This window comes from Cadophora gregata (assembly GCF_030347475.1).
Source record: "Cadophora gregata isolate MNR1 chromosome Unknown scaffold_4, whole genome shotgun sequence".
In the NCBI taxonomy this organism is placed as follows: Eukaryota; Fungi; Ascomycota; class Leotiomycetes; order Helotiales; family Ploettnerulaceae; genus Cadophora; species Cadophora gregata.
Window position 1 is genome coordinate 585,924 of NW_026695927.1, and position 20,528 is coordinate 606,451.

The 20,528-nt window shown below is 48.5% G+C and overlaps 7 protein-coding genes across 7 annotated transcripts; 3 read left to right on the forward strand and 4 right to left on the reverse strand.

Annotated features, from left to right (window-relative positions):
* Positions 1-1,850: 1,850 nt before the first annotated feature.
* ONS95_009956 (uncharacterized protein) lies at positions 1,851-3,395 on the reverse strand (the record flags this gene model as incomplete). The annotated part of the gene is made up of 1 exon (XM_058503523.1): positions 1,851-3,395. One exon carries the CDS (start codon positions 3,393-3,395, stop codon positions 1,851-1,853), a length of 1,545 nt encoding a protein of 514 aa, XP_058360235.1.
* Positions 3,396-6,040: 2,645 nt separating this feature from the next.
* On the forward strand, positions 6,041-7,558 carry ONS95_009957 (uncharacterized protein). Its single transcript, XM_058503524.1, has one exon. It carries the CDS (start codon positions 6,316-6,318, stop codon positions 7,021-7,023), a length of 708 nt encoding a protein of 235 aa, XP_058360236.1. The 5' UTR covers positions 6,041-6,315; the 3' UTR covers positions 7,024-7,558.
* Positions 7,559-7,763: 205 nt separating this feature from the next.
* ADE2 (phosphoribosylaminoimidazole carboxylase ade2) lies at positions 7,764-9,826 on the reverse strand (the record flags this gene model as incomplete). The annotated part of the gene is made up of 6 exons (XM_058503525.1): positions 7,764-7,910; positions 8,000-8,469; positions 8,522-8,814; positions 8,862-8,889; positions 8,936-9,632; positions 9,686-9,826. The coding sequence occupies 6 exons, from the start codon at positions 9,824-9,826 to the stop codon at positions 7,764-7,766; spliced, it is 1,776 nt and encodes a 591-aa protein (XP_058360237.1).
* A 1,384-nt stretch (positions 9,827-11,210) lies between these two features.
* Positions 11,211-13,497, forward strand: ONS95_009959 (uncharacterized protein). Its single transcript, XM_058503526.1, has 2 exons — positions 11,211-11,986; positions 12,044-13,497. The coding sequence occupies exons 1-2, from the start codon at positions 11,700-11,702 to the stop codon at positions 13,245-13,247; spliced, it is 1,491 nt and encodes a 496-aa protein (XP_058360238.1). The 5' UTR covers positions 11,211-11,699; the 3' UTR covers positions 13,248-13,497.
* A 456-nt stretch (positions 13,498-13,953) lies between these two features.
* Positions 13,954-16,881, forward strand: ONS95_009960 (uncharacterized protein). The gene is made up of 3 exons (XM_058503527.1): positions 13,954-15,742; positions 15,797-16,004; positions 16,053-16,881. Exons 1-3 carry the CDS (start codon positions 15,397-15,399, stop codon positions 16,777-16,779), a joined length of 1,281 nt encoding a protein of 426 aa, XP_058360239.1. The 5' UTR covers positions 13,954-15,396; the 3' UTR covers positions 16,780-16,881.
* Positions 16,882-16,919: 38 nt separating this feature from the next.
* Positions 16,920-17,678, reverse strand: ONS95_009961 (uncharacterized protein; the record flags this gene model as incomplete). The annotated part of the gene is made up of 3 exons (XM_058503528.1): positions 16,920-17,142; positions 17,204-17,412; positions 17,475-17,678. 3 exons carry the CDS (start codon positions 17,676-17,678, stop codon positions 16,920-16,922), a joined length of 636 nt encoding a protein of 211 aa, XP_058360240.1.
* A 287-nt stretch (positions 17,679-17,965) lies between these two features.
* Positions 17,966-20,491, reverse strand: DBP6 (ATP-dependent RNA helicase dbp6; the record flags this gene model as incomplete). Its single annotated transcript, XM_058503529.1, has 1 exon — positions 17,966-20,491. The coding sequence occupies one exon, from the start codon at positions 20,489-20,491 to the stop codon at positions 17,966-17,968; it is 2,526 nt and encodes an 841-aa protein (XP_058360241.1).
* Positions 20,492-20,528: the final 37 nt, after the last annotated feature.

Here is a 20,528-nt window from a genome sequence, read left to right on the forward strand (position 1 = left end):
TATCCAATCATTTCCAGCCTCCTACAATCCAAGTTTAAGAGAACATGGGATAAACCATTCCTTGGTATTGTTGTTACATCGTCTTCTTCTTAGAGCAGATGTCAGATATGCTAGGGGTCACATAGCGACCTGTTCGAAACAACTCTGGACTTCAATCTAATGTTCTGGACCCAGAAGCCAGGTTCAAGAATTCCATAGTTCGCGCACCGTAGATCCTGCCCGTGCAGCGCATCCATACGGATGCTTCTTCACTTTTTTTTTTTTTTTGGCTTTCTTCACCGCGATAGCCAGCTGCATTGACAGGGGAGAGGAGCATTCAGCTTGGATTAATAGTCCATGTGTAAACTTTACTTTTGGGATACTTACGTCAAAACCCCCCATCCAGACCAACTCTCTCTTATCAGTTGCAGTTGTTTACAGCAAAAATTTACTTGGGAAGGTTAGATACCATCACCGGAAGTATGTACTCGCATTTCCGTCCTCCTGCTTAACCTTCATCAAGCAAAGGAGCAGCACTTATCGATTAAGTGAAAAAGCGATCAGCCAAGTCTCGATCCAAGACCACGAAGGTCCGTCCCATGTTCCCAGCCATCTGATTCGTGCTCTTGTCTCGGCAGATTCTCCTACGTGCCAAATCAGCTCGTCCCATCCCAGCCATGTTCCTGCGTGCAGTAGTCGAGGAACGGAACGTGAACCTTTCTCTTTAGTTGGGGTTTTCCGAACCGTAAAATTATTTAGCATCCCAGTGTTCAGGCTATCCTATTCTAGTAATAGTTTTGCATAGCATAAGTGCATCCAGCACGCCCGAGCCGCCCCACGCACCCCAACCCCCCTGCCCAAAAATCTCGACCTACCGAGGCGCTTTTGGGGCCTTTGTGGCAAAGCAGCATGTGTGATGCAGGGGGTTGTCGGTGCGGTTTCCTGGACCGTATTAGTTGATTTGCTGGGATGGGTTGATGCGATCCGATCGTGTCGAGGGAACTTGGTCTTGGGATATCATCATGTCCAGTCAAAATGAGGAGGGGACGAGGAAGGAAGGCGGGGTATTCGGAGGAAGAGATCCATATGATGCGGAGAACCTGGGAGGATGAGCATCACAAGCTTTTGGTATCCATATTATCCTTTCGACGAATGGGAATATTTCAGCCACCCTCGGAACATCAGAAAGTGAGAGATGTTGAAGCTTAAGAAAGTGCGAGGTAACAGGAAGAAGTGACGATGACAGACCGAGGGGACGAAAATCCAAAATACAGTTGTTGAAGATTTGTGTCTCATACATCTGCCAAGTTCTATGTCTATCGTTCTAGCCAATTATATAGTAGAATATGGAATATCCCGACGCCATCCGCTATTCATCATCGAACTTGAGGGAAAAAGTAAAACTTCCAACTCCTGCAGCATACTTGCGTACGCATACGTGTTCGCCCCAACACCGTCTGAACTTTGGACAACAACAAACCCCTAGATGTGCAGTGTGCACTGACTGGTAAACCAGTCTAGAAGAATTGAATCGAATGAGAGAGTAAGGAAATTCCGTTTGCAATCTTGTTTCGTTGCTGTCCCATCCGACCAATGCAAGCCGATGCTGCATTGCGCATCTCAAATCCCAGATAAGGGAAATGCAAATTGCCAAGAAACCACCACCCGTAACCCAAACTTAAATCCAGCCTCAGTTCAACAATCCTGAACTGTCCACTATCTGGTATTTCCTCCCTTCCCCATACACATCATCCCAACTGGCCTCGTCGCCTCTCTGTTGTGTGGTATCGTATAGCTCGTCTTTTGCTTCGTTATCCGAGAAGACATGCAATGCTAATATTGAACCCAGAACGCCTTGTCTAAGTCTCCTTTCAAGCAGGTGCAGGAACAGGTGCCGCCTCCAAAACAAGTGCGGCGTCCTGGGCAGGTACAGCTTCAGGTGCAGGTGCAGGTGCTGGAACCGGTGCAGCTGGATCAAGAGGTTTCTCTTCACCAGGCTGCTCCTCAGTCTTTCCACCAACAACTTCTGCAGGAAGCAAAGCAGCAAGCGCTGCTTCAGGTAGAGGAGGTACCGCAACAGGAGCTGCATCCAGCGGTGCAGCAGGATCGACGGCAACCAAAGGAGCTTGATCGTCCTTTGGAGGAAGCTGTGGTCCGGGATCGAATTTCGGTTTCTCGGCCTCTTGCTTCTCGAGCATCTCAAGGAAGCGTGCCTGTTGATCCGCCTTCTCCTTTTCCACAATGTCGTTCGCCTTCTTGATCTCGATCATCTTGGCTTTATCCTCCTCAGATAGATTTTCGTAGGCGGCTGTGTTGACATCCCACATTGCTACGCACTCGGCGTTCCAGTTGCACTTCTCGACTTCTCCATAGGCGGGGTGTGTATGTCTGGGATGTGAGGATGGCCAGCCAGATGCGTGATATCGGTGCTTGACGAGCGCGAATCGTGAGTTGTGATTTCCGGAATCTGAGTGCCCTTGTCCAGCCGCGAAGGCCTCGACATTGAGGACCAAAATTCCGCTCACAAGGACAGCTTCGTCCAAATTGTGGAAAGTGTCCCACTCAATGGTTTTGCCCTCTCGCATGCTCATCTCAGCGAGTGTAGCGATTGTAAAAGCAGAAGGTCCGGTTCCAGTGAGGACATCGTCGAAATCGAGGGTGATCTCAGAAATTGGTTTGCCTTCCTTCTTGGCAATCTCATTGAGCCAATTCAAAATACCATCCACCAAACGCATCATGAGTGGATTCCCTGGCTTGCACATGAATGTCCACTGGCAAAACGACCTGGACTTTTGACCGAGAATTGGATGCGAGGCAAATTCTGGCTGGTCCACTTCGATACCAATGACGATATCCAACTCTGACTCTTCAAATCGCTTTGGAATCCATCGATCGATAGGCTTCAGATTCTCGACATCGATGTCCGCGTAAACACCTCCTTCAACGTACATAACCAAATATCTCAACAAATCCGCCTTGATGATTCTCGCAGAGAGTGACCTGTACATATCAACGATGTCAGGGCGATTAATTCCCTCTGGGCCGAAATGTTGCTCCACATAGTACATGTCATTGTTGTCCGTCAACACCTCATATCTGTGACCGGGATTCTTCGCTGTCCACGTCCTTGCACGACTCAGATCTCGCTCCTCGAAAGCCAGAGCATCGACTTTCCACGTCTGCCAGATCTTCTTTGGAAAATGTGCAGGTTCTGCTGCGGACGTTGTGCCCCCTGATTTCGTTTTCCGTAGGACGACGTCACGTTTAACATGAGTTGCTCCAGATCCCACCAGGTCGAGGTTGGTTATAAGGATAATGAATACGATGAATGCAATATAGAGGGGTAAACACCGCTGTACTTGTTTTGGTACACGGTTGCAGAATGCGGTCTTCGTAGGTGACATCGCGGGCCTCATCGTGGGGGACAACCTTAACTTCGCTACCCTGAGCATGAGCAAAGAGTTGAACGTGAAAGGGAAACTCAGAGACGTGAAAGAAAGTAATTGAGGTTAGGATCCCGGCATCACATCAGGCGGGGAAGGAGGATCTGCGATAACCTTAGGGGGAACTTCCGACCATATATGAAAATTAAGGAGTCTATTGATGGGCTCATTTCCTGCTATCCTGCTAGCAGCTGGGATGTGCCATCGGGGAGACGCCTCGAGCCACATGGCTGGCGATACATAGGCTCAAAGATCCACAAATACACCGCGGCTCCTTGATCAGTGCTGGTCGATATCATGTTCAGGCCAAAAGGGGGGGAATAGCTGGAAGCCAGCGAGGCCCGAGGCCCATGAAGATCAGACCTTAGGCCAGAAAAAGTCCACAAGGCGTGACGGATGCCGCAATTTGCCAATGCCTTGGAACTGAAGCTTCAGCTAGGAAATCCTTTAGGGGTAATAGACTTTGCGCCATTGCCCTTAACAGACGAGCGCGTAGAACGTTCCGACTTTGGCCTACCAAAGAACAGAAAAGACCGGTTGAAGGCGTCGCCCGCACGATGCCTGTCTGGGCTTGGGGTAAAAGCGGGAGGGGGCTTGAAGATCGCTAACGTCTTACGGGACATCCTCCCGTTCTTACAGGTTGAGATCAACGAGTTTTGATACAGGGGCGCTTCCTTCGACAAGGAGAATGACTGCCATGTGAAGACCACGCTTGACGCAAAAATGACCGTGTCGCATGGAGGTACGATGCAGACGGAATCCAAAGTTGGAAATATCACAGGAAAACGGGAAGGAAGACCAGGGACGCAACACATGCACCAGAAGAGACAAGATGAGAGCTGAAAGGTCCAAATTTTTTGTCCCTAAACTAGTAGTTACATGAGTACCCAGCGAACTCTAATTTATCGAAGCTGAACTGCGGCTCGAACAGCGAGCTTTACCTAGTACTACTAGTTGCGATAGGAGCCGCTGAAGGTTCTGAACTACCGGAAAATCCAACTTTGGACGAACCCGCCCGGCATCCTCAGGCCGAATAATAATAATGAGCACGGGGCGGACGAATTTGGTGAGCAAGATCCGACGATAGTCAATCAATAACACTATGAGCTTCAGACGAATGGGTTCCCACCGGGCAGTGTTGCGCTGTATGGATGTATGGACTCCCGATCCAGAGCCACGAAGTCCAGGATGGTGTTGTTGTTGCATGACGCGATGGAAGGATGACCTCGGCCATGTTGGGAAAAAGGGGAAAAGGCGACTCTCTAGCGTCATCGGCTATGTAATGCGCGCTAACCCCCAACCAAGTAGGCACACGAGGCACAGTGGATTAGCGGTCCTTGGCTGGCTGAATCCCTAAGAGCTTTTCAATGAGAATAATCTCCACGACCCACGATGGATGTCGTGGCATGAAAAAGATTTCAAAAAAAGAAGATCTGGCCGGCTTCGGAGATAGAGAGCTGTCAACAGAGATAAGCCCCAACATGTAAGCACTTCATGTTTGACCTGAGATCTAAAATTACCAGACTGGAAAACTGGAATACTTTCCATTGCTTTCCATTATTCAGAGTATGCCGCGGTGTGGAAAGACACTGCGAGGTTGTCAAGGTATCGCTCGACCAAAGATAAGCTGCGATGGTCCGAAAAGCACTCTTTTCCTACCTCATTGTGTGCCTGACACTACGTATCTGCAGCTCACCTAGTTGAATCCATCTTGAATGTTCTCTGTCTGGCGTCAGCTCTCCTTCGGTTATTATTGAAAAGGGGTTGGTTGAGTTGAGTGTTGACAGCCATTAAGCGAGTCCAAAAAGCAATATTGGCGAGCTCTTGCTGGCAGTGAATCTGCTCAAGTTGCCCAAGTTCTGCCTTTTTTTCTTCTTCTTCGTTTTTTCTTTTCTATGGTTTTGTCATGGTATCATTGTTGAAAGGAGCTTATATCCACGGATACCATACAGCGTGCCCGTCATAGTGTACGTGACTTCCTGCTGGACGCTCTGAACAACAACGCGGTGATGGAGATGTGGTTTTTATTACCTACTCTATCCCTTTCACCTTTGAATGGCACATTTTCAGCGTACTTGAAAGCGGGCCTGAGCAACCAAAAGAGGCATCAGAAGTGCACTAAATCTTCGGAAATCATGAAAGCTGGCCATCAGATTTGCGGGCCAAGACTCGCTTCTATTTCACCCTCCACTGTCACTCCACTGTCACTCCACTGTCTGAGTGAATCAACAAAACGTGCCATATGAGGATGGAAGGGACGAATCTTTACTGTGTCGTTTACTCAGCAACTTTGTCCCTAAAATAAGAGCACATCTCAGTACTCGTAACTGCCTGGTGCTGTCTCTAGAGAGAAAAGACTGGTAGAGGTGCTGGTAGTCCAGTAGAAGCAAGTTGAAAATTTTCCTATATAATCCCTGCGTCCCACCGCAATGGCTACTGCAGTTTGGACATATTCCACGTCCATATCTACTTGATGGATCATGGCTCGGAATTTTGCTGCTCCCACAAACGACAAAATATACTACTCTTGGCACAGTGCTTACATCTATATTCTTCACAGGAAGTATCAACAAATTATGAAATCTAAAGCCGAGAAAAACAAATAAATATCTTTGGGGTTGCCAAATATCATTGTGTATTGCTCTTGCTAGCAAAAGAGGCGTCAACGATTGACGGGACCCAGTGGACCCAATGAATTCAAGAGTGGGGGAAACACCACGATGCATTCTTAACAACCCCTCGAAATCTCTGCGTCATCGTGGGGTTTTGCTGACAAACACTTTCTTGTTGGAAGGTCGTACAAAATCAGACTTGCTGCTGTTCTTCCTGGGGATAGTTCTCACTGAATTCATCTTACTTGTAAAATCTGTCAAACATTGTTAAATCCGTCAATATGCCATTCTGGATTGTGACCGGTGCCAATCGTGGCCTAGGCCTCGAATTCGTCACTCAGCTTACCACCGATCCATCAAATACAGTCATCGCTACCGTTCGATCCCTCTCAAACGATATCTCTGCACTTAAATCTCTCCAGAGCCCGTCTCTCCACATCCTAGAATGCGACACCAGTTCCCAAGAATCCATCAAAACGTTTGCCGAGAATGTCTCAAAGACGTTCGGTGCCGAGAAACAGGTCGACTTCCTGCTAAACAATGCCGGCATCAACACGACTCCCGAGCAGACAAGTGAGACAATGACACCTGACTCCTTGACAAATCACATCAACGTCAACGTCATGGGACCAGCCACCATGGTGCAGGTCCTGACGCCGCATCTCCAGAAGGGATCTGTCGTCATGAACATGTCCTCTGGCCTAGGCTCGATGTCATATAATGCTAGCAAGGAGACCGTGGAGGCTACTATCTATTGTATCTCGAAGGCTGCGCTGAACATGTTGACTGTTCATCAGGCGGGCCAATGGGAGGCGAGAGGTGTTAAGTTTTTGGCGGTTGATCCCGGGTGGGTGAAGACGGATATGGGTGGTCCGATGGCGATGCTTGAGAAGGAGGAGAGTATTGCGGGGATGTTGAAGGTGTTGAGGAGTAAGGATACGAAATCGGGGGAGTACCTTGAGTACAATGGTTCGAAGAGAGAATGGTAGTTTTGGACGACAGCCTTCCAGAAAAAGCTCGAGACGGTGTGGTGGATATCCAGTCTATTAGAGCTTCTGGCGTAATTGACGATGTTGGCCTACCACTTGACGATATTTTTGACTTGCAAGTTGAGAATCATGAACCTCCAACATACACTCGAATACATACCAAGCTCATCTCTTCCATTCCTTTCCCTCAAAGTACTCCTGTAAGTCCCAAGCGGAAATAGAGACATGCACATCCTCCAAAGACACACTTTATAGAGCATGGAAGGATCCCACACCAAGAGGAGATTTTGCAAGGAGGAATTATAGAAACAAAAGAAAGCATTCTGGTCCTTTGAAATTCCCTCGAAACTCGAATAAATACTGCGAGGGAGGAAGATATGAGATGAAATTCAGGCGGGGATTAGAAGAAGGAGGGAGGGGGGTTGTTGGTTTATGGTTGTTGGATAGTGTTTTGATGATGATAGAATTGAAAAAATTGAATTTGGGAGTCCTTTCTAGTTGATAAGGGAGCATCACATTATTGAACAGATGGTACTTGAATTCAGAAAGTCATGATACTCGTAATCAAATGCTGAGCGGCATAATACTCCACACTTCTAAATATTTTCAAAATGGGGCAGAATCCCACTGCATGAATGCCAATCTGACACAATCACACTGTTCTTCCAATCGATTCTCAAAACGTAAGGAATCTTGCTCAAAAGCCTTTTTGGATTTGAAGGGCATCTAATCTACCTCGCTTAATACTTCTCGAAACCAACATCTTCCAGCTTTGCAGCCTTGCCCTCTACTTCTTCACCCATGTCACTTGCGTACTTCTCTAGTTTCTCACGGAGGACCTCATCGTTTGTGGCGAGTATACGGGCTGCTAGAAGAGCGGCGTTGATCTGTGGGTTGTTTGTTAACATGGGTAAATGGAAACTTCAAGATTATGAATGACAAAGGTAGAGAATGGGGAGGCAAGAAGAAAGCTTACAGAGTTATTGATAGCAACAGTAGCCACCGGCACACCCCTCGGCATCTGCACAATACTAAGCAAACTATCCATCCCATCCAGCGTGCTGCCCTTCACGGGAACGCCGATCACAGGTAGCGGTGTGCTTGCGGCGATCATGCCAGGTAGATGGGCAGCTCCGCCTGCAGCGGCGATGATGACTTTGAATCCTTTGGAGACGGCGGACTCGGCGAAGGCGGTCATGCGGTGGGGTGTGCGGTGGGCGGAGGTGATGGTTACGTGGTATGGGATGTTGAAGGTTGCGAGGAGGGCGAGGCCGGGTTTGAGGACGGGTAGGTCCGAGTCGGAACCCATTGTTATGGCGACTAGGGGTTGGTTGTCGTCGGTGGATTGTTGTTGTTGGGGTACAGACTTTGAATGCGTTGAAATACCTTTTCGCTCAGCGCGGATGGAGTCTGTGAGGGTGATGAGGGGGTTGATGACCTTCTCGGCTGGTTTTGTTAGGACTCTGGCGGATGGGATGGTGCGTGATAGGAGACTTACCCTGTGCCATGGATGTTCCAACGACAGTAATGTGTCCAATCTTTCTGGCTGGTTTTGATTCCTTGCCGTACATATGTAAAGAGGCTGTTGGGATTGCCACAGCCTTCTTCGCCAGCTCTTCGTGGGCACCTTTGGATGCTCCACCGAGGATATTCAGCATGATTGTTGCTGGGAACATTGTCGGGATCTTTGATGTATCGGGGAAGATGCCGAGAATGGAGAGGAGTTGAGATTTGTACTGGGACATTGTTGGGCATGCCTCAATTGTGTAATGTCCTGAATTGTGTGGCCGACTAGGAGATGTGAGTACGTCTCTGCTGAGAGAGAAGCTTGAACTTACGGTGCGATTTCATTGACAATCAGACGATCTATATAGGTCAGAACTTCGTCTTTTCATAGAATTGGAGGACGTACCATCATCCAGAAGAAACAATTCTACACCAAATACACCCTTTCCCCACAAACTTCCCACTGCCTTCCGAGCTAGTGCTTGGGCTTGATCCTGTATCGAAGAAGAGACTCCACGAGCTGGAGCATATACCAGTTTGCAAATGCTATCCTCGTGTATTGTCTCAACAACAGGATAAGCCACGGTACCCTTTCCCTCAGTAGAAACGCCATCTTCTGTCTTGACGACCATCACCGCGAGTTCCATCTTGAAGTTGGCCCATTTCTCAGCGTATAGGTCTCGGTTCTTCAATACAGTCAAGGCTTCCTTGATATCAGAGGCGGACTTGACAGGATAATTGCCTCGTCCATCATACGCGTCTTTTCTGGCTTTCAACATGAAAGGGTAACCAAAGTCCCGTCCAAAGTCTTGCAAGTCTTTCTCGCCCGACCCAACAGCTCTCGAGATCGCAGTGTGGATACCGTTCTTGGTCAAGTGGTCTTTTTGTAGGTATTTGTCCTGGATTGTTCGAATCGTCTTCCAGCTAGGCTGAACCTCCACCTTTCTCGTTGTCTTTTTGCCATCTTCTCCAACAGTCTCCACACCCTTCTCTGCGATCTCCTCTAGTATATGAGTGTCGACGTGCTCAATTTCGACAGTAAGTATGTCTACTTTCCTGGCTAGTTCGCGTATCTTTTCGGGGTCGGTGAAGGATCCATTCACCTTTGAAGCGGGGTTGTCAGCGGCTGCCACTTTTGATACCAGTCACTACTTACATGTGAGACCTTCGCATTTACTTGCTTCGCAGGTGAGTTCTCCGCGTCCAGAATGGTCACTGAGATGCCCAGGGGATTGGCAGCTTCACAGAGCATTTGTCCCAGCTGCCCACCCCCAAGTAGTCCAACTCTTCGGTCCATTGTGAATGTAGGTGAAGAATCGTAAGAGCCAAATCTGAGATTATCTACAATTGGCGATGCGCGTGATCCTACCTGATCTTCAATGGGCGATTGTCAGGTCGGCTCTGAAGTTGGGATTTGAGAATGTTATGTTTTTATTAGTTTCGTGCATGACTATGTACTTGCTCAACATCGGTCGGATTGTTTAGAAAAAATATTTCAGCCTCGCGAAAGGACGCTAGACAAGTGAACCGACCGGAGCCTCCTCTCTTCTCTGAACATCAAATTGGGGACACCTGTTGGAACGTGCAAGTCCACCCGTACATGTATATATCGACTGACCGTACTGTACCTTTGGGAAGTTCGTGATGCTTGACATGAGGCTTTGCTCGTCTGTGTAGACCAGGAAAGGTGCAAATTTGACATTGACAGACTCGATTGTGGAGGTCAGTTATCGCCTTGCCTTATCATTCGATTCGTTTCGGCCCTGGCATGCCCGTGCCCGTGACCGTGGCTGTCCCCCTTTGGCCCTCTGGATTCTGGATTCTGGACGGACCTTGCAGCGCCGCACGCTCCTCTGCACGCTGTGGCTCTTCCATGTTCCAGCCGGACCCGCCGTTCCGGGAGGGAAGGGAAGGCGGGTGGAACATGGAACAAGTGAATCGAATCTAATCGAATCAAGGAACAATAAGAATGGAATGTTGAGTTTCAGGTTCATTTCATTTCATTTCATTTCATATCCATCGAGCGGCGTGGAGTCCGTACGAGTATGATTCGTATGAGCTCGTATGATTCGTGTAAGTTCAGTACGAGTCTCTCCACCGGGAATGGAGGTACTTGGTACGAAAGGTACTTTCGTACAAACAGCGAGAAAGCCGAAAAAGCCTACCTTGCCTACCTAGGCACTCCATAGATGTGGTGGCACTGGTGAAGCTTCGAGGAAACTTTGGTGCTGTATCAGACAAGAACTCGTTATTATTACTATTGACTCGTCTCTTCTCGGAGGCAGGTCCTCCTTGCTGTGCTCCTTGCTCCTCAGGAGTGTTTACCTTTACTTTCCAGCACCTGGGAAGTAACACTATCACTGCAAGGCAAGGCACGGCGATCTCGAGTGCCTCACATTGCACGATATCAGGTCTTTTCCGCCAATGGCAATGTTGCTGCGCTCATCTCGCGCTGTCACAAGGTCATACAGAGTTTCTCTCCAGCAGCACCAAGGGGTACTGTACGGTACGGGGTACTCATAGGGGACTCAAGGGATAATAAATACTTATAATATGGAAAAATCCGTATATTGGTCGAACTCCTTTTTCCCGGCCCCGTCGTGCCTTGTTCCCCTGCCCCTATCTCCTTGCAGGCCCCGTGCTGAGGGGTGATCAAACTCGTTTGGCAACTTCCCTCCGGATAAATTTAGCAGGGAGGACTCGGAGGAGGAGGAAGAGGCGAAGGGGGCGCCGCATTGCGTGAGCGCTAACTCGAAGAAGGAAGGCGTCTGGCTGGGCCTCCCGCTCCAGTCAGCTCTCGCCTAAACGTGTCCTTAACATAAAGCCAGATCTCCTCCCACCTCGACCACGAAGCATCTCTCACACAAACCACCACCACCAGGCATTCCTCCTCCTCCTCCGCCCCTCTCTTCCTCTCTCCCCTTCTCTCATTGGACCCATCACATCCAAACGGCAGCCTGTTCCTTTGACTCATCTGCTCCCGAAAGAGGCCACCTTTCCAGTTCACTATGGGCGAGGTCATCCCGTACAACTAGTACCGCATCCTGGCCTCACCCCGAACACTCTCCTCCCCCAGTGTCCATCATTCAAGCCAACGCCCAGCAACCAGCGATCACATCCGCAGTCGCTGAAACCAACAACTATCAACATTGCCATCCATAATCAACACGATGTCGGGCTCACCACACATCAAGTTCGAGCATTCACCAGCCGACAGCCTCGCCGACAGCTTTGTCTCAACACCAAACACCGCATATCCTTCTCTGTTCCACCCAAACGACACCATGGATCCATCCGAGGTCATGACTCCCCAGTCATTCGATGATGAGAGCATGTTCGGCGGATCGATGAATGGTGAAAGCATGGCTGGAACTCCAGCGCCAGAGAAGAAGCCAGTCAAGAAGAGAAAGTCTTGGGGCCAACAACTTCCAGAGCCAAAGACAAATCTCCCGCCTAGGTACATACTCGACAAGCAGTTCACCATCGTGGATCAATCGGCTAACCCGCTTTCTAGGAAACGTGCCAAGACTGAAGATGAAAAGGAGCAACGCCGAGTTGAGAGAGTCCTGCGCAACCGCCGGGCAGCTCAATCATCAAGGGAGCGCAAACGTCAGGAGGTAGAGGCTCTCGAGGCACAGAAGCTCGCCGTCGAACAAACAAACCAAGACCTCATGAGACGATTGGCTGACGCCGAGGCAAAGAATGCCCTCCTTGAGCGCCAATTGGAACAAATGAGCGGCGGTATGAATGCCTTTCATTCATCGTCAGTTGCCTCATCTCCAGGAGCCTCCGAGCAACTACGCCAAACACCTAGACCATCCATCACCTTCTCACAAAATCTCTTCGGTCCAAGAGACGCTGACCCCCAGCCAATCAGGACACAATCTCTTGTCGATCCTCAAGTAGTCCAAACCGTCAACCCCGCCTCTCTATCCCCAGAGATGGGGCCTGTCGTCGATTCCACTTCCAACGCCAATTCTTCCGACTTGACACAACATCCTGCCGCGATGTTGTGCGACCTGCCGTGTCAGTCGGAAGAGCCCAGGCCCTGGATGGATTCGACCTCAACGGCTTCGATATCTCACATTTTAGCAATAACGCTCATGATCAATGTGGGTACGAAAGCTATTTGGACCTTCCTTCAACCTCTGAATCAGATCTTGACCTCCTTAACAACCGGGTCCTACCTGCCGCCAACCAGTTCGATCATTACTTCGATAATTTGGCTCACAACAACGACGGCGTCTTTGAAGACAGCCACTTCGACGAATTCCTCAACCACGACGACCAGCCTGCGCCCGAGATTCAGTCTTCGGATTCGCTTGCTGAGAAGACTGCTAGCCTGCAACCCCCATTTGGCGCGTCCACTTTCGGATGCGACGATGGTAGTAATGCGGTTAGCGTCTGAACAGCAGCTCCGTGACTGTCTTTCCACTGTAGATGCGAGTCGTCTTGAGACCAGGGATTCGGCGAGTGTGGAAACACTCATGACGTTACTTTGGGCGATCCGTGTTATCGAAAGGGAGAACAAACTGGAAGCACCAAAGCTGGACGCGGCTACGGTGGCTAGACAGTCAGGGGAGTTGGATAGCCTGTTCAGACTTGGAGAGCAGCAGAAAAGGGTTTCGTTTGTCTCGCATGGAAGGGATGTGGGTATGGGTCACAAGCAAAAGTCCTTGGATCACTGGCGTACGGCGTTCAAACATGATCGGCCTTGAATCTTAGCGAAGGAATCATTTGGCTTTCCCATTGCCGTGTACACCAGATGTAACATTTGCCAATGCAATGTTTTTTTTACCATAAAACCGTAATACTCGTGTTTGATGACGTGACAGCCTTTCTGCGGCTCCTCGGAAGTGATAATGATATTTGTGAATTGTAAAGTAAGATCAGGCAGCCTGGTCGATGTAGACGTCCATAGCATGGATCCTGTTTGGGTTTGACTTTGGAAAGTCACGTCAGGTAAAGGGAAAGTTGCCGCGCTGACGCAAACCAGATCTAGAAGACGGATTGTTCCAAAATTAACCCGGTAAACCTACAACCAAAGTTTTCTTCAATTCATAAACTCCTTTCCGCACTGTTAAATCTACATTCGTCTATGAATATATCGATGCCAGAAAATAATTTACTACCCGAACCCCGAGACGTCCTTTCTAGGTCTTACAGGCTTTTTGGAGACTTATCTCCAACTTACTTCACAACGACGGCTACAAAGGGTGATGTGTGCTCTAGTTCTGTTATCTGTTAGTGGCATTGTGGCCTGGCCTACTACTCTCATCTTCACCCTCTCCGTCAGCCAGCACACTTTAGTTGGTCAATCGCGGAGGAGGAAGACTTGCAGAGTTGATCTACGACATCGTTTATCTAACATGAGATATTATACACATAACCCCCCACGTGCAATACTAGCACGAGATAATATTTTTAAGATTACATTTCTCTTGATCGTATTCGCTAAAAGCGAGTTCCAAGATCTGGTGAGCGGTAATGAGGAAATCGAACATGCTCTATGACCTAGCGCAATTGGGTTGTTCACTTGGCTTTAAGAGAGCATACAGATTGCTCTCCTGTGAAGACAGATGGTGTAAATCTCACACGGCGAAATCTCTACCTGGGATACCTGCCTATCGTTCGCACTTCTACTGTTTGTTTACTTTTTCCCTCTAATTTTACATGTATGTGCTGCTCTGAAAGAGCAGTTCTCAAAGCCTACTTGTACTTTTTAGGCAATGATTGCTGAATCTCATCGCCTCTCCCATGAAAGTTTATTAGACAAATTCACCAGTCTCATATTGCAGTACGAAGCTAGCCTACATGCTCTCAACAGCCTTGAAAGGGTCTGGTGTGTACATGTCGGCTCCTTCAAATCCCGCGCTCTTAACAGCAGAACCTTAGCACACAAGCATGTATGTAATATTGGGAGCGAAGGCAGACCAGAGGCTTCCTTCTTTGCTATTTACCAGTAAGGAGACAACAAGTGCTTTTGCTCTGGAGGCACGTCGTCCAAAACTCTCTCAAGACTTCCTGGGATAGGTGGGTGACCGTCTCAAAGAATGGGTGCCGACACAGAAATGACTCGGCTTGCTTAATTTGAATCCGTTCATCCGATTTCAGACGACTAGGAGTACATATATGTCTGACCCCGCGATTCAACTTCTCTCGTTCCTGTTAGGTCATGACGAACCCACCAAAAAAATGAAAATACAAATACGAGTACCAAGTCCCCTCCCTCATAATTCATCGAAGCCGAGGCAGGGTGTGGAGACGTCATGGGCATCCATCCATTCAAATGGATTGTAAAAGCCACAACGCTCAAAGTAGCAGGTCCAGACACCTTTCAAGCGTAGTTTTTACCCCAGGTTGGCGGGGTAGTTAGCTTAACGTCGAGGACATCTTGTTTCCCGCGCCACATCGCCAGTGGCTTCACGCCACAAAAAGCCCCCTCCGTAGGTTCTGTGCTTCTTCTGAGGAGGCGCAACGAACGAATGCCATAATAGCGTCAGGTTCTTGAGCAATGACAATGCTTCACTTGTCAGCAACATGTCAGGCCGAGGTGTGTTTCTTGTCCCATGAGGGCATGTGAGCATTTCCAGATGCTGAAGTCTAGTAAATTACGCAAGTGGAGGGGAACTTCTAGACTGTTGATGGCAGGTCAAGGAAATGCCACTGGATAGCGTATACAGCTACTGGTGAGGGCATCCTCCAGAACAGTCAAGACTTGTTCAACGTTGAAATAACCCCACTCAAATATATGAAGACGTGAAGAGAACCCACTATCTTCAATATTGAAACATCATTTCCTAATCCGAAAGTCAATAAATCCGAATTCTCTTCTCTCTAGGCCTTCATTCAAGACCAGTTTCTACCATGAAGTACTCAATATGCCTAGCCACATTGGCATTGCAAGTCTCTCAAGTCATTGCATTCCCAGCCCACATCTTCAATCTCCCCGTCAACGAAGATGAGAAGCGAGAACTCGCCCGGATTTCCCTCCAGGTTGAAGCCAGCACAAAACGGGACTTCGTATCTCGTGCTCCTGGTTTCAATGCCGCTCAGCAGTATGTGAGCAATCAGGGAGCTCACAAGTTTGTTCCTCCGGGAAAGAATGATTTGCGTGGACCTTGTCCTGGTCTGAATGCAATGGCGAATCATAATTATATCCCGCATAATGGGATTGCTACCATCTCGCAGTTCATCCAAGGGACTTATGACGGTTAGTTTGATATCCTTGGCGCAGATTTTCTAGGAATATACTGACATAGAGTAGTCTTTGGAATGGGGCTCGATCTTGGAGCTTTCCTCGCCATATATGGAGCCATCTTTGATGGTGATCTCACGTCCTGGTCGATTGGAGGACCACCACCTGCTGGCTTGCTAGGCTCAGTTGGACTCCTAGGCACACCTCAAGGAATCTCTGGATCCCACAATAAATATGAATCCGATGCCAGTCCTTCACGACCAGATCTGTACCAATAGTAAGTCATACCTCCACATACACTTAGCCAATGTTCTGACCTCAGCAGCGGAAACGACTACAAACTCATCATGTCTCAATTCGAAGAAATGTTCCGCCAGCCCCAAGGTCCTCGCGGCTACGATCTGATGAGCTTGACACCCTTCCGCGCAAAGCGCTTCCAGCAATCGATCGAACAGAACCCATTCTTCTTCAACGGCCCATTCACAGGCGTAGCCGTCCAACCCGCAGCCTACACCTTCATCTACCGCTTCATGTCGAACAAATCCGCCGAATATCCAGACGGGTATTTAAATGGCGATGTCCTGAAGTCCTTCTTCGCTATCACTGGACAGCAAGGGAACTTCAAATGGACTGAGGGGTATGAGAAGATACCTGATAACTGGTATAAGCGTGCTATTGGCGATGAATACACGATTCCCTTCTTCAACTCGGATCTTGTGGCTGCAGCTCTGCAATATCCGCAGTTCTTGAGCGTTGGCGGCAATGTAGGCAAAGTCAACTCCTTTGCCGGTGTGGACCTCGTAGATGTCACAGGCGGTGTGTACAATTCGCAGAACCTCGCCCAAGGAAACAACGCTATGTGCTTTGCGTATCAATTTGCGCAGCAGGCTGCTCCGGATATTCTGAAGGGGTTGTTCTCTAGTGTTACAAAGCCGCTGGCTCAGTTGAACAGTGCGCTTGCTCCTGTTTTTGCGCAGTTGGGTTGTCCTCAGCTGGAGAGGATCGATAACTCGCAATTCAAGAAGTTTCCTGGTGCTAAGGGGGCTTACTGATGAGATGAGATGAGGAAATGATTATTATGATGATGTTTGTTTGGAGCGAGGTTTATCTAACTGTATATATATGTATCAGCATATCTGTCTATAGCAATGAAGAATTATGAAATACCTGATAGCTTCTGTCTACCCGTTGCTTATAATTCCTTCGCTTGACCAGGCGCAACACCGCTCCATCCGTCTCCGGCACCCAACATCCAGTTCACAGATACAAGTTCCAAGCCATGCTTTGCTACCCACTCTGCAGCTTTGAATGATCGACGATCAACAAATTCTTCACCTCCTACATCTGCCTTTGAGAGCGACAGGCCACCTGCTGGCTCTCGAAAGAGTAGGAAGAGGTAGCGATGAGGCGTGGAGCTAAAATTCCAATGTGAGCATTTTGGTGTTCTTCGAGAAGTAGAGAAAGATGTTCACTAACTCATCCTTTGGTCCAGGGCCCAGATACTCAGTTAACGGCGCCTTTGAAGCCACAGCTTGTTCGGTAGCAACGGAGCCTGGCACAACTTTTGATGGTTCAAGGCCTGAAACAACCCAATGTCTCCAGAAAGCGAATTTGGGCTCTTCTGGTGTTGGCGCATCGGGATCAACTAGCAGGAGAGTGTAACTTGTGGATGCATCTTTGTCTTCCTGATCTTGACTTAGATTGGTGGACTTTGGATAGAGTCTTTGGCTGTAGCTTGTTTACGTACCTCAGGTGCGAACGATATCGTGGGTGCAACTTTACATTCGCTAACCCTGAATATCTCTCCGTATGTCACGGGTCTATCACCGAACTTTATACCTAGTATTGTGGAGAGTTTGAAGGTGCTTGGAATGAGAGGTATTGAGCCTGGTGCAAGTCCCACTTTGGAAAGTGTGGAGACTAGTTGCTGAGAGTATGTTTCAAGAGACATTTTGAATTTGTATGAGAGCTGATGGGTTCAAGTAAGAATAGCAAGAACATCCTCATATGGATCCCAGATGTCTTATACCTCGAAATCGATTCAGTTACAGAAGTCTTGGAAACTGGAGTCAATTGATAGGTGAGTGGTGGAATAACTCTTGCCAAGTCTTTCGGGTTAATGAAGCCCGCCTACTTTTGGCTCCACAAGCGAGAAGAAACACATCGAAACATGTTGTTAATATATTATTCTGGGAAATCTGGACGTTGTGCTCAAGGAAGGGTGTATTTATTCTCGAACTATGTCTTTGCAGCTTTCGAGCTCGAAGCTTCCTTTCCTAGAGTCTCCAATGCTTCCTCATACCTTGGCCGCAGTGAAGCAAAGGCATCCTCTTTGATAGTCAGCCTACCTATCTTTGAGCCATTTGCTCGTTCAATGCTCTCAGACCTCCCAATCTCGTTCCAGAACCATCTTCCTTCAGTAGCTGTGAATAGAGTCCATGCATTTCCTTTCTTGCCAGCTCTTGCGGTTCGTCCAATCCGGTGAACATAACTTTCGATGCTACTGGGAACATCGTAATTTATCACATGTGCTAGGTTTGGAAGATCTAGACCACGAGAGGCGAGGTCACTGGCCACAATTATAGAGATCTTGCCAGAGGTAAAGGATGTGATGGTACGTTCCCGGGAAGCTCGTGGTGTTGTTGCGGTCAGGGTTCGGATAGACGAGGACAATGATGGTGAGATAAGAGCCAATAAGCGGCCCAATCTGACAGCGGATTCATTAGACTTGGTGAATATCAAGACACCGTGAGGCGAGTCCGTAGCGACCTTATCCGAGATCTCTCTGCTGGGAACGGCCGGGCTTGCATCTGATGAGCCTTCTTCATCGGAATTAGACGAGTCTGAGTCTGAGGAGTCCGAATCTGAGTCTGATTCCGAGGAGGAGTGATCCTCATCTGAAGAGGCTTCTGTTGGAGAAATAACCTTCTCGCGTTTCATGAGTTCCATGAGGTACAACGGTTTGACAGTTTCATCGTCAACCTTGACACTAGACTCCATCAACAATGACGGAAGAACGTGACCAGTACCGCTCGTCTCATTCTCATCATGGCCTGTACCATCCAAAACGACCAGTTTTGGCCGAATGAGCTTCAATTGGTTCAGCTTGCCCACATCCCTAGTCATTGTAGCGCTGAGAATGACTTTCCTGACAGCTTGCTTTTGTCTAATTCCAGCCATGACTGTAGGTAGCCACTGCTGAAAGCTCTGATCCAGCAGCTTGTCTGCTTCATCGACCACGAGCCATTGTAAATGCGAGATCGAGAATCCGGGAGTGGATTTGAGGTGGTCCACCAGTCTTCCAGGAGTGCAAATGAGAATGTCGACCTGGGGCCAGGACTTGACAACATCACCTCGAATTTTCGACCGAGACTGTTCTCGGCCGAAGACCCTTGATTCGACTTCAATCGACTTCCACGGAATATTTGCTTCCTTCATCTCCGCATCATATCGCTCGGTATCATAGACCAAGTGATCACCCATGATGTTTCGCCGCTCGACCTCTATTGTCTCATTCCCTACGGCTGTTCCAATCTTAACTCGATGGGTATATCCATCTCCTCGAGCAAATGCCGAAGCGCATATTTCCGAAACCTGGTGAGCTTGTGTGACAAGCTCTCTTGTTGGCATCACAATGAGACCTCGTAGGCCCCGTGTCGAGTACCGACTAAGGTCCTCAACCATGGGTAACACATATGACAACGTTTTACCAGAACCAGTAGCTGCTGAAACAAGGACATCTCCAGGGTCAACGTTTTCCCCGGGTAGAAGTAGTGGCAGGACTGCCGCTTGCACAGCAAAAGCCTGGATATAGCCTTTCTGATGAAGAACTTTGGTAACATCCTCTGGAATCCCAATTTCCTCAAACTTAGCGGTAGCAGTAGGCGAGACTCTTATAGGAGATGCAAGCCATTTGGGAAGCGAGGCTGATATTGGAAGAGATGGCAGCTCCGGAACAGGCTCAGGTTGAGGAAGAGGGCCAAGGTCGTGGACTTGAATTGGGACATCTGGCATGAGTATATCTTCTTCGTCAGGGAGTTCCTGGGACTTTGCAAGCTTCTCTGCCTTCCTTAAAGATTTTTGCCGCTTCTCCATCAGTTTATTGTGCCGCAAGTCCTCAGCATTCCCGTCAACGCCATTTGCAGATTGTTCTTCTTCATCCCGACGCTTCTTCTTTTTCTGTTTAGACTGTTTCGGCGCAGCATATCCGCTAGCGGTCTGTTCTAATGCCTCATATTCTGTTGGTTTTTTGGTCTCCGCAGAAGACTTCGAGACTTTCTTCTCCTTTGAGTCTTTTTTCATCGCTACGTTCTTCTCCTTGGATCTAATCCCATCTGCCACAAGCTTATCCGTCTCTAAGCTTGACCTCCCAACCTTCTGCTCCATTTGTTCAGTCTGCCCATCATCAACATGTGCCGTACTCTGCGTGCCATTGACAGTCACAGCCTTCGTCTCCTTCTTCTCCTTCTTGACTGGATTTAACACTTCCAACAGTTCAGTCTCGTTTTCCCGTTTCCGCTTTGCAACAGATGGCGAAGAGCTGTTTGTAGGAGATTTTGCAGGAGTAGATGTCGGCTTTGATTTGTTTTTTGAGGGAGGAACATATCGCGCGTACGTAGAGGAAGCATCCTGTCGAGTTTTTGGCGGGGCTGGATGAGAAGGTTCAGGATCTGGCCGGTCCAGAATTGGTGCAGAGACTTCTCGTACTGCCGGAACACTCTTCCTGGACGGAGGAACATATCGTGAATACATTTGTGAAGCCATTGCCGCAAGTTGAGCTTCAAACAGCGGCTGAATGGTG